This window comes from Fomitiporia mediterranea, assembly GCF_000271605.1.
Source record: "Fomitiporia mediterranea MF3/22 unplaced genomic scaffold FOMMEscaffold_8, whole genome shotgun sequence".
In the NCBI taxonomy this organism is placed as follows: domain Eukaryota; kingdom Fungi; phylum Basidiomycota; class Agaricomycetes; order Hymenochaetales; family Hymenochaetaceae; genus Fomitiporia; species Fomitiporia mediterranea.
Genome location: NW_006760393.1, coordinates 3195573 through 3208346, shown reverse-complemented (window position 1 = coordinate 3208346; position 12774 = coordinate 3195573). Strand labels below are relative to the sequence as shown.

Below are 12774 nucleotides of genomic sequence, written 5' to 3'. Positions count from 1 at the left end.
CTGTTATCGCTCGGCCGGATGGTATTGTGTGCATAGAGAACGGGATGAACGAAGCGAAGCATCGTCAGGCGGATGCGGGCGCGTGCAAGGGTTGTTGAAGCATAAGGTACGCTCCGCACATACTGCGCCCTTAGGAGGGCGCGTCGAAGCCATAGTCGCTGCCGCAGCCACTGCCGTCGCTCAGAACCACATTACGCACTGGAAAGATAGGAGATAGAACTTATTATTAGAAGCGGCGTTTATTTTTTCTCTTTCCCTCAGTAATGACGAAATTGATAACCGGGATCACCGATAAGGCCTAATGGTCTTGAGACACGAGAAATTGAGAATAGATTGGATAACCAGAACTGAGCTCGGCGCTAAGCTGGCAGTGATGCGACAGCGAAGTGCATCAGCCCCATCAATACGCTGATGACGATGACGATGCGAGAGCTTGGAAGGAGATAATGCAGATCTGGTACGCACGTAGCTTGCGGGGATCTGCAGAGTCATTGTGGCGATGTGCGACAGCCCTGTCAAGGCAATGCCACTACCGGGAGACCGAATATCCTACAAATTCCGCAGCGCTGTCACCCTAACAATGCGGATGAATGTCGGACTGTTCTTCACGTTGAACAACATATCTTCCCACCAGTAGCGTCAAGATATCATCATATGTATGATGAATATTCAAACAAGACCTATTTCAAATTCAAATACGAGAAGATATGCAAAGCAGACTTGCCGAGCGATGAACAACGCCGCGCGAATACAGAAGAGAGTGGTAGATTTAGTGGTGGCATGTGCTGTCGCTTATCACTGCATATCGAGCAGTCGAAGTGTCGGATTCGCCTGGTTTTTTTCAAATGCAATGTGTACAAGAGTGTTCTCAGAGTTCATAATTATATGTGCACAGATAGGGAAGACCAATACCAGAGATTTGAGAGCTTTAAACATATAGTAATATAGTATGCTAGTCCTGCTGGACTCCTGAGCACATGGGCTAAGACAGCCAAGAAGAGGAGTTTGTAAAAACGGTTAGTCCGCATAAACACCTTGGAGGAGTGATACAGTTCAGATGGATATGAGTACCTCGGAGGGTGAAGAAAGCAAAAACATATCGCGTGCATGTCATTGTGAGTGTACTTCTTTCAGGCATAAAGTTCTCACGGGTTCAATAAAAGATTAGTCATTCTTTTGCCAATCATACCACAACAAGTCATCATCAAAATTGTTGAGGCAGAACCAATTTCCAACCATCACGCTGTGGCACGACCAAGCAGAGTACACTGCACCCTCGTCTTCACGCGAAGAAAGTCGGTCATGGACGGAGTTATTTGCATTTCTCCGAGCCATCGACGACCACCACAACGACATGACATCCTGTCCTGACCGGCACTGTGTTTGTGGACGCCGCATCGACCGCCTACTCCCAAATAACCGGCGCACGCCGCACATCCCATCAAATCGAACCGAAACCCCGAAGCACAAGCGCGCGAAACTCGGGAGTATCCTAACCCTTCACACTACACCATTCTTTCCTCCCATTTGTGCCCAACAATATATCGTCCTAGCCTGTCGTCTCTCACTTCTTCAATACAATATCTCTCCTCAAATGACATGAATTGAGTGAGTAATCACTGAATCATACTCACAGGCACTCCTCTCTGCCGAATCGTACCGAGTCGACACCTCAGTGATTCCGTATCCGTATCCGTCCATCACCCCAGATCGACGAAAATAGTCAGATTACCTTTGATAATAGTGGCTCCCTTTTACCGGGTATTTTGCTTCCGTTCCTCGCATTTTCGTCCCATAACCGCCTTTGTGCGGCCTTGTAAAATTCTTTTCCTTCAGTGACCGCCTTCTTTCTTTCACATTTTCTCCGAACTTCTCGACTCGAATCGAGAACCTGTCAAGCGAAAGAAAGGATGCTTTTGAGTTATGAAGAATGGACGATATTCTCGGTTACCTCCCTGTGTTAATACGGATGTCGTACCGGCTCCGTCCTACTAAATCTGTCTTGTAGCCCCAAGACCGTGCAGCTTTCTTTTGGCCTTGAATGAAAGTAAGCAATATGAACTCAAAAACTCATCTTTTACTTTCAAAACTAAGTTCAAGCTTGGTCAGCCTCTCATACCGAGAGTGAGACCTGTTAGGACTCCATCAAGCTTACAACTTCCGCTTGCGGAGTACGGAATGAAAATCACTTTCGGACCCGTCGGCGGACAAGGGGCCCTCAACGATCGAAAAGCATCTGATTATGGAAGACGAATGGAAAGAGCTACTCATGCAATTCAGTTCGTACGAGCACTCTTCCCACTCTTCTCTTGGTCTTTTCGTTCAACGAGTTCACCCGACCTCAAACCCTACTGCAAAAAATAGTACCCAGAGAATCGTGAAGACCTGTTCGGATTCGGTGCCGGATGTGCGTAAAACGCCCATGTGCGCGCAAAGCCTCTTGCTGAGGTGGCTAATCCGATTTCGTGTGCGCCCACGTCCAATCTCGTGTCTTGGCCGTTTGGATAGATTTCAGCACCCTCATAGCTGGCCTGGCCGAACAAATGCCCATACCATGCATTGCTATATCTCCATATCGCTTTTTACCAGACAATGCAAAGCGACCTCTCTTCTCCCGTTAGCATTCAACGTTCGACGTGGTACTCGTCTGAATGGACGCAGAACAAGCTACCTTGAACCTATAAGCTCCAATTAGGAGCGACTATTCAGTACCTCAGTGTAAGTCCTCCAGAACCACAAGCTCATACCATTCTCGTCTCTCTCAATTCAGCAGTAAAGTACCGTCCATATGAAATCCTCGAGTCGACACTTCCTTTCTTCTAACCTTCCGAACCATCCGAATCATCCGAACGCCTACCTTTCCCCCTGAATCTAAAGGCCTGCCGCCTGCATGTGTTCGTATCGATCATCGAAGTACCGCACAATCACCACAAACTGGTGCTACCCACTTCGCCGATCATCGCTCAAGGGCAATTGCCCCACTTCACTTACCACGGAGAAATAATTTGGAACAAAGCATACCAAAAACAGATCGAGCGAACAAAGTAATATGCCATTATCATATCTATAAGGGACAGGAGAGCCTATAATCATTTCTTGTACAATAAGTTATGTATGTAGTTTATGTTTATTCCATTCATCTTTTTTGCAAGTACTGTGTAGTACCAACGCGAGAGCCCAAAGAGCCCGAAAGCAAAAACAGGACGTGAGAGACCCAAGAGCAAGAAATATCAGACAATGAAAACGGAATAATAAGGGATATAGACATGCTCGAAAATAGGGTTCGAACATAATATAATTTACAATAGAAAGCTCGAAATAAAAGGAAGCTCAACTCGATATCAAGAGAAAGGTGAAGCAGGGTGAGGTAAGGCGTGGTGATAGCAAGGTGAGCACAGCAAGTGGGGCGCCAGGGGATGGTAAGGGACAAGAATATAGAAAAGGTGACGATATGCGGGTGTAGAAAGGAGGGACGAGGGACGAGGCGCATAAACAGGGCTATTGTGATGCACTCGGAAGGTACCGATAACACAACACGACAGATTTGGATATAATAACGGCGGCAGCGCAGAGATAGACCTCGATAGACCCGATAGCAAATATGATTGTGCCCTATAGCGGCACGAGGGAGAGGGGCGCGAAGTATGAAAGGGAAAACAGAGTTAAGAGCAAGAAGGAAACGGAATAAGTAAAACAAAGGGTAACAAATAGGAACAAACACAAGAAAGGAAAAGGCAGAAAAAATATATTATGTACACGGAATGATGTCATCGCACCTCGACCTCCCATTCACCACCCTCGCCGCCGGGCTGAGGCAAACTGCGGAGAGCGATACGAACACGTCGTCGTTCTCCCGACTGCCCTCCGATTAAGCCGGAGGAAGATGAAGAAAAATCGAATGGTGAGCCCAGATCGAAAGCTGCCGTGGGTGAGGCACCAGCACCCAAGAAAGGGCCAAGCGGGTCTGCATCTACATACGAGAGCGAAAGCGGGTTTGGACCCTCGTGTGGACTCGAAACGGAAGTCGAAGGCGATGACTGGGAGTTGGCAGGTGACGGGAGTGAGAACGACATGAGCGATGATGGATCGACGAGATCATCTACTGTTGGGGTCGATTGTTCCATCTTCATCTGTGACACTGACTCTAATGATGCAGGAGTTTGTGAAGATGCCGATGGTGGCGAGTGGACGCGCACGCGGATCTTCCCGTCCTTTGTCTTTCGGGTAGAAAACGAGACGTCGAGCGCCCCTAGTCCAAGACCAGACAGGCCCATGTCTTCAGCGCCATCAAGCCCTAGTTCAAGTTTCTTCCATTCATCACCCTCGTTGGCGTCTTGAGCGTTAGTATAGTCGACGTCCATCGCCATGTTGCCCGAGCTGACGCCAGAGAAATCAAGTTCCCACGATGGAACGTCTTCGGCTGTCGCAGTGCCTGATGTTGCAGTGGGGAAGAAAGAAGGGCCATCCCATTGGATCGTGTCCAAGAAAGACTGAGAAGTAGGGAGAGTGGAGCGAGGGTGCGAAGACGGATGCGAAAGCAAAGACGGCAAGGCGCAGAGCAGTACCTAAAATAATTAAAGCACATTAATGTCACAAAATTAAGTCTTCTGTGAAGGAGCAGAAACGAACCATCAGTCCGAGACTCGCACCGCCTTTTGGGTTTGCAACAATGTTCTTGAGTGAGGCAGGCGCCATGAGCGGTGAATTGGCGCCTGCATCAGAATTGGTTCCGTCGCTAAGGACTGGCTCGCTTGCTTCCGTCTTAACTTTCTGTTCGTGTTTAAGAACTTCGAGACGATGAACAAGTTCAATTTCGCGCTGACGAGCTGATGCAAGCTGCATGCGAAGTAACTCGAGTTCAGAGGACTCGGAGGAAAGTGAAGGAGTCGAGGGAGTCTGCCCGTCTGCGAGCTCACGCAGGCGAGAGTTTTCTCGCTCAAGCTCTGCAACGCGTCTGGGGAAAGGACGTGAGAAATAATACACATTGTATTTGAGAAATCGAACATACATTTCCATGAGTTCGAATTCTTCACGTTTACGCTGTCGACTGAGGAACGCAGCAGCACGGTTCTTGACAAGACGTGCTTCGCGTTTTGACAGGCCAGTAACGTCCGGTGGCACAAAGTCCTTGAGACTCATGCAGGCTCGCTTCTTGGTATTATTATTATTATTTGACACTGGCGAAGCAGCCGCAGAGGTGTCGGACCTGTCGTCGGAAGCGGAGCGCTTCAATGAGGATGGGGAAGATTCTCGGCGGAAGCTCATGTTATGTGCGGGTGGCGAAGAAAACAATTCGGATGATGAAGTGGGTGAGGTCGGCGTTGGGAGAGGTGGCGAGCAGCGCTGCTGTTGGTGTTGTTGCTGTTGGTGTTGAGAGAGATGTTGCGAGAAAGATGGCGGCGGGAGAGAAAGGTGTGGGAGGGAGAAATCAAAGTCGAAGTTGAAGGGGGCGCCGGGCTGATTGGCCGTCATCCTCGGCTCATGTTCGGCAACTGGTCCCGTCGCCGGTATGTGCACCTGCAGGCCTCGCCGCAGTTGCATTATCTCCATCTCGGAGACCGGCGGCGGCGTCCACGGGTTGCTCGTCGCCATCTGGAGAGACGATGAGGTCGACGGGGGCGATGACGACGGCGACACGGGCGAGAGGGGGTACCCGTTATATGCAAATGGCTGGCGATGGGCCGGAGGGTGACGCTGGGAGTTCTCCCATGCACTCAGCACGGACGCCGATGCGGAGTCGAGGGCAAAATGGGCTCGTGAGGTCTGCATGTCCATGACCTAGTAGAATAACTATGCACTGACTGAGCTCGTCGGATGCGGGGAATCAATGTTTGGGCGGATATCCGCTGAGGGAAGCAGCCGTGTTCTTATACTTTCTTGTCCCTCATGGTACAGTACAGTACTAGTTACAGTATACCTATTCATCGCCTTTAAGCTTCTTCTGCACGCTCGGCACTAGGCTGATTCTGCACTGCACTCGACAGGGATTCCCGGATGGAATACCATTTTATTTTTAATATTTTGTCATGAACACAAATACTGATGTTCCGAGGGTTCTCCGGCCTGGCGACGCACGCGCTCTCTCTGGCAAAAGCCTTGGAATAGCCTGCCTATGGCATCCCTCCAGAAGCATTATTCCCTGGCCAAATCTCGGTCGTCATCTCCCGCCCTCATCTCTGCATCCTCCCCTCTTCTTGTATGTCTGCATCTGCCCTTCTGCCCCGCATTGCCGTTTCTGGTGTGATCACCTGTACGTTGCCCTCATCCTTCTCCGGACATCCCGTCCGGCTCGTCAAAGAACCTCGACGGTGGTATTTTCCGCACAGGTCGTCTTTGTCGGGTCTTTGCCTTTGTATATCCTTCCCTCTACGGATTCCAAGACGCCCTCAAGCCTCTCCTGGACTGATCTTCCCAGCCCGCAGCAGTCCCAGTGCCTGCCTCTTTTCGCGCGTTGGCACGGTCCCGGTTACGCGATTCCTCGGATTCGGACACTTGTTCTCGCTCTCTCGGGCAAACTTCTCGTTTCTCGCTTTCTCTTCCGCCTTTACTTATTCTGCTCTGACGCCTGCTGATCTCCGCATACAATACAATCAACGGGCCGTTCCGCTATGTCCGAAATCCTTTGGTACCTTCAGTCCATGAATGTACTAATGAGCTGCTCTAACGATGCTTTTCCGAGCCGGCACATCCCGTACGCGTGTGCGTGTGAAAGGGAATGGGAATAGGAATGTCTAGATTATATGTTTTCTGTGCCTTACAATACCCTCCGTTCACTTGTTCCCAACCTCTTGTTTTTCCCACTCGGCTGCCCGGCTCATCACAAATCGCTCATTGCGCTCTGCGCTCACTCTCGCAGCCGCACGTCTTTTTCTCGCGGTGATATGGACGAGCCGAGAGTCGCGCGTACGACAATCTAGACATTGAGAACTCAAAAGCACATGTTGACAAAGGCTCGACGGACTAACGTACATAGATTTGCCTCATCGGTCCAAACGCGCTGATTAACCTCGCACAGTTTGCATCATCTGGGGTCAATTGACTCCGCATCGCTGGCGGATATTCTAAGTACGTTATCTCGCCGCTGATTGCTGATGCCGATCATGCTGCTAATTGGTGCTCTGGTCATGCAGACCAGTTGCAAGTTATGTTCACGTGCTCCTGAGCTTCCCGCACAAACGAGCATATGCCACCGCCTTCTTTCTCAAGAATCTACCCTTGCTCGTGTTCAACACACAATAACAAAGGCATATCATGCCTTCTTTATGTATCTGTCGCTCTGTGCTTTGACACAGCATGCAGTGAATTATGCTCGGCGGGACCGGCGGATGTGATGCTTTCCGTGCGGATGCATGAGCAGACGCTGATTAGACACCTATCTTTGTATCAATTGGATATACCAGGAATTTGGTGTATTCGTTATTTCTGCCTGAGCAACGTCATCTCCATGATGACATCCGGCAGACAGACAACCGCCCTCCTTCGCTGCTGGTGCTGATGCTACACCCATCCTTCCGCGTACGTTGTTACGAAATCGCTCTGTTTCTCCCGGCTCCACGTTCACGCTGCCCGCTTATCTATCGTCAAGTTAAATGTTCAGAAAGCTGAAAGACAACATTGGACGATATTCATTCAACGGCAGCTAGCGGTGACCGATTACCGTATCCATAGCTATCCTCAAGTCGAGAAAGGATATAAATATTCATGACAGCTACCCTCAAGTTTCTTCTCGGCCGTTTCTTCAAATTTTCCCTGCCCTTGTCTGTCGTATTTTTTTCTCTAGGAATCCTTGGCAAGTGCTGATCTGATGACTTCATACCACACAACCGTACATCCCTTACACACGACGCTGTCCAAAAAATAATTCGAAATCGATAACCACATCCACTCAAAACAGATGAAGAAGTACAAACAAACGGATCATCAAGACGAAACGGTGAATCGTCATATGCATGTTAGTTTGTAGGAAGATCGGAGGTCACGCATCCCTTTCCTCTGCTTCACGTTCTTCTCATTCATGTCATCCGAACCAATCGTAAAAACCAAATGCGTTCCTTCCATCGTTCTTTTGCACGGGGAGAGCACGCGACTTCTCTCTCCCTTAGAGCCGAGAAAACCTCACAGCCGTCAGCGCCGTTTCTCCGAGTGAGTCCGTGCTCAGCCTCATATTCATCCCGTCGGACGTACATCATCCAATGATCCATCAAGTAACACCTTCCGCCGTTCCTTGCACCAACCCTGATTTAGGTTGAGTCACACGGAGAAGAGAAGCTGTCGGAAGGACATAGGGACGTAGAAACCCATAAACGTGCCTTCCGTTCCCTCGAGAGCTATTTTTCGACCTTGTCTTTGCTTGTGGTATGAAAAGTAAGGCCTAATGGGATGTAGGGCGTATAAACCTCGGTGCGCGTATTTCCCCGCATTTCCCGCACTACTACACTACTACATTATTACACCCTTTACCTTTACTCTTCCCCGACAGAGACCGAGCGACGGATGGTGCTGTAACACAAGTACTAAGCTAAGGTCCGTCCGTCCGTATGTCCGTATGTCCATGTGTACAACAGCGGAAGTATCACCAGGACATTACGACAATGTATGGCGTATATTTGGTGCTCTTCGTTCTCGGAAGAAGTATGCACTCGGTGATCTCCTACCATACCTCTTTCGGTACTAGTGGGTAATGATGATTTGGACAGCCTGGCACTAATGCACAAGATACGCCTATACACGACCGCATGAACATCTGAGGCGTAGGGGATCAGCGGTACGTCCGTGCGTCGAGGTATCGATCAGTCAAACAATCAAAGGTTCTCATCGGACATAGAATATCACACACCGTAGTACGCTACCAGATCAGTTTACGTTTTTCAAGCGCTTTCATTCCTTTTCCTCTCAAGCGTTTGCCTGTTCGCATCAGTCTCCTTGGTGAAATCAAATTACCAAAATACTTGGTGTCTCAAAGGCAAGTCTGCTTCTCGGAACACGCCCATCTTTGCAGTGTCTAACAAAATTGACATACTACATTCGTCTTAGCCTGTCAAGGTGAGGAATAGTGAAAAAAAAAATGCCAAGAGTTCGGGCAAAGTCGCATTTTCCCAAAAACTTATATTCCACTGTTCCGATATGTCATGATTAACACTGCCTGTTGTCAGGTGTCTAGACTCGACAGTGGAACACGGAACTGTATAGCCTTCGGCTGTATTGTTTGACAATCGCAATCTTCCTGATGTCATTGAACATATGATATGGAATGCAGAAGGAAAAGAAGAAGCAATAGCATTTACGTCAGAATGTGCTTGCTCGTTGCAAACCAAATATACCTCAGATTAAATATACTTGAGCCCCATTTTCTAAGCGCTTTCATATGTCTTCACTTAGCCAGGTAAGCGAGAGATGTTTGTTGCACGTATTCCGGATTCACTACTTCCTATCGCCGCAGAGCAAAACAATGCGACAGAGTGAAAAGGAAGAGCGTTTACCGAGATTACTCGGGTTTCTTACGGAGACACGTAGCTTTGAGGATTTGTCATCCTATGATGTATGCATGCTCTGTCGTGGGTAATTTGTTCACTACGGGAATTCCTTGAATACCTCGTCAATACCATCACGTTGAGTGCCTTCCAACGTCTTTCCTCGGGTACTGGGACTACCGGACCGCCAAGCAAATTTGAAAGAGAGTTAAGATTATCACAATACAAATTAAGGACAATCCGCAAGCTGCAGGCACACAAGAGTTACTCCCCAAAGCTTCCGCTTTGCGATTTGACCACATACTCTATCAAATTTATTTAGACAGGCATACCGGCACTTCAACACCGCAATTCTCTTATTAAATATTCTTCCAGAATCACGAAGTATGTCTATACTCTAGAAGCACGTTCTTGAGAAAATAGATCTAAATCCAGGATATAACTCCTCAAAGCCCCCGAAATCAACACAACTCACTTGACATTTCTTCTCTCATTCCTTTCACTTCAAGAGCGCGTAATGGCCGTTTGGTGAATTCGCGCTTCGCAACAGCTCCACCTCGTCCCTAGCTTCTGCTTGCTGGTACTCTCCAACAGGAAAAGAATTTGTAAAAATAAAAATAAGATTGTAGACTCGTGCCTTGGCATTTCTTCTACTTGTTTTATATAACTAATGTCATTAGGCCATATGTATACGAAGGCACGAATAACATTGGAAAATAGACTCTGTCTTCCGCTCCACATATGCTCTTTATTTGAAAGCAACGATCAATGTATCTGCTATTATTACTCTCTGTCATGAGGATTGCTCTCATGACGTTCTATCAATGTATCATTGTCGTCATCATTCTGCTCATTGGGTTTATGTTTGCTTAGAATAAACTATGATAGTAAAATCGGCTATTGAGAGGGGTTATGTGAGAGGCTTAGAGGGATCACACAAAGAGGGGGGATAGTGGACTCGGCTCGTTCTCCTTAGCATCATTGTCCGTTGATTCAGTAGGTATATATAATATGTAGCTATGTCTCGGGTACGTCCGTTGCTTATATGCGTCATTCCATATATGTTAACACTCCCCTTCAAACATATATTAGTTTAATAATATGTTTGTTTTGCAACTATTCGTTTATTTGATTTGTAGTTATTTTTATTTTTATTTTTATTTTTAGGGGTAGTTATAGTGCTGCTACCACTCCCCTTCAAACATTTATAAGTTGGCCAGACCTATAAGATGTTTGATTTGCAGATTGTTCCAACATTTTTATTAGTATTGTATCTACATTGTACATTGTGTCTGTATTATATTCACTCGTGTATCACATATAATAATATTATTTGTATAATATAAATGTGTTGTTTGTATCATATATTTTGGTCCACTGTGTGTTAACTTTGTGCTTTGTTAGATATTTATTAAGTTTTCGTTTGCTGTCATGTCATTAGTTCTGTAGTTCATTCATTATTATATTATTAAGTTGTTGTTCATTGTCTTGTAGACTGTTTGATGTGATTGAAATTGTTCAGAGTTAATCTGAAGTTTGTACATAGTTTACTGTTCAATGACAGTATTGTTTTCACAATAAATCGTTCGAAATCGTTATTAATATCATATGTGCTTCAGAGACCTGTAGAATCTCATGAGCACTATGTAAGATTGTAAATCATGTGTTTTATTTATTAAATTTGCTTGAGTATTACTAGTAATTTCTTTTTACTTTGCTGTGAAACTAATGAATCATACTAGTAAAATGTATATCTAGTGTTGTAATGATATCCTTCTTTAATCATTACTGTCTGTGTTTGTCTACATTTGTATATACATTAAGCATTCAGCAATAGCTGATTTATGTCTTCAGATTAAAGCTTTGTATTGATTGTATGTTGTAATATTAATAATGTTATTTGTTTTTGCTAGATTGCTTCATTCTGAGATCAATAAGGTTTTATGCTAACATATATTTGTTGTATAGATATTATATCTGGCTGTAGGCAGCTTGCTATGTGTCTAGGTGCATCATATATGTATTATATCATGAATGTATTGTTTGTTTGTTCACTTTACATTATTGTTTATATTTATATATTAATGTTGTGTTCTGTAATGAATTGTTTCTGATACATCCTGAGTAACTATACAATCTGTTACATTATTTCTTCAATAGCCAACATAATTATCTATTGTAAATTGTTAGTAACATGTGTTTGTATTATTTGTTATTAACAGTGTTATTGTGAATTGTTGTGATTGTAATGTTATGAATATTTATTAGTATTATAGCTATTGTTCTTTACTTTTTCTTTTGTAAAGAATAGTGTATTGTAACACAATCTGTATATAAGTGATATATTAGATTATGTTTACTATAATAGTCTCCTAGCATACTTTAGTTAATCTAGTAGTATGTGTAATTGTAGTATTTGTTCAATGTTTTATTTGTCAACGTTTTATTTGTTAATTGATTTGCTAGGTAAAGTGTTTTATATATTGGTTTTATTTATTTTATTTGAATCATTGTATAGATATACTTATTAGTATCTATCCAATGTATTTCATAATGTTATAATACTGTTCACACTTGTATTAATTGCACAGTGAGGGCAAATTAATTGTTCATACAAGAATCAATTTAATAGTTTTATTTGATTATATGTATGTACTCTATACTTGTTTGTATAGTTATTATCTTTGTATTATTCAATTGTAGTTGTGAATTATATTGCAATTATATTTGTATTATTGTATGGATATATTATTTATTGTTTTATGTACGTTCCGAAGTATTATTTTCATTATTCATCACTTTTATCCATGAGCTATAGTCTGGATTAATGAATTATTTTGTTATATGATGTGATATTTGTTTGTATTTTATTTATTTTCGTATTAAACTTTGTTAAGTTAATCAGATTATTATATTAATATTATTTGCCAAGTATGAGCATTTGTTTTGTAGTGGAATTATTATTTATTTAACATTGAAGTTCAATTACACATTGTGTTGACTTCTGTTATTTGTTCCAATTGATGTTATTTTACATCACATTGAATGATTTACCTTTGTGATCCGTTATATCTGTCTGTAACTTCTATTGCTTATTGTTTTTTAGGATCAGTGATAAGATCAACATTTCTGTATCATGAATATTCATTTGTTCATCTGTAGTTTTGTGTTGTGAATGTTTGTGCATTTGCTGTAAAGAATGCTTTGGGAATATGTGCCATTTCTAGGCTTTATTATTATTAATTTATTAATTATCTGTTTGAATAACTTTTATAAGCATTGAAAATGTTATATGATGTATAAC

At 44.2% G+C, this 12774-nt stretch overlaps 3 protein-coding genes across 3 annotated transcripts; 1 reads left to right on the top strand and 2 right to left on the bottom strand.

Annotated features, from left to right (window-relative positions):
- Positions 1-248: 248 nt before the first annotated feature.
- Positions 249-1057, bottom strand: FOMMEDRAFT_142279 (uncharacterized protein). The gene is made up of 2 exons (XM_007268974.1): positions 913-1057; positions 249-831 (listed from the first exon to the last, which is right to left on the bottom strand). The coding sequence occupies exons 1-2, from the start codon at positions 1026-1028 to the stop codon at positions 681-683; spliced, it is 267 nt and encodes an 88-aa protein (XP_007269036.1). The 5' UTR covers positions 1029-1057; the 3' UTR covers positions 249-680.
- A 2014-nt stretch (positions 1058-3071) lies between these two features.
- Positions 3072-5812, bottom strand: FOMMEDRAFT_22103 (uncharacterized protein). Its single transcript, XM_007268973.1, has 3 exons — positions 5009-5812; positions 4630-4954; positions 3072-4565 (listed from the first exon to the last, which is right to left on the bottom strand). The coding sequence occupies exons 1-3, from the start codon at positions 5773-5775 to the stop codon at positions 3768-3770; spliced, it is 1890 nt and encodes a 629-aa protein (XP_007269035.1). The 5' UTR covers positions 5776-5812; the 3' UTR covers positions 3072-3767.
- Positions 5813-6026: 214 nt separating this feature from the next.
- On the top strand, positions 6027-6572 carry FOMMEDRAFT_158917 (uncharacterized protein; the record flags this gene model as incomplete). Its single annotated transcript, XM_007268972.1, has 1 exon — positions 6027-6572. One exon carries the CDS (start codon positions 6027-6029, stop codon positions 6570-6572), a length of 546 nt encoding a protein of 181 aa, XP_007269034.1.
- Between the last annotated feature and the right edge of the window lie 6202 nt (positions 6573-12774).

What these genes read in the sequence shown, in the direction of transcription:
- FOMMEDRAFT_142279 (XM_007268974.1), bottom strand. Translation starts at nt 1,028, where the DNA reads ATGCGGACTAACCGTTTTTACAAACTCCTCTTCTTGGCTGTCTTAGCC. An exon ending in TTAAAGCTCTCAAATCTCTG is followed by an intron (nt 832 to 912) that starts GTATTGGTCTTC and finishes GAAAAAAACCAG; the next exon opens with GCGAATCCGACACTTCGACT.
- FOMMEDRAFT_22103 (XM_007268973.1), bottom strand. Translation starts at nt 5,775, where the DNA reads ATGGACATGCAGACCTCACGAGCCCATTTTGCCCTCGACTCCGCATCG. An exon ending in GAATTCGAACTCATGGAAAT is followed by an intron (nt 4,955 to 5,008) that starts GTATGTTCGATT and finishes TCCTTTCCCCAG; the next exon opens with ACGCGTTGCAGAGCTTGAGC. An exon ending in GTGCGAGTCTCGGACTGATG is followed by an intron (nt 4,566 to 4,629) that starts GTTCGTTTCTGC and finishes TAATTATTTTAG; the next exon opens with GTACTGCTCTGCGCCTTGCC.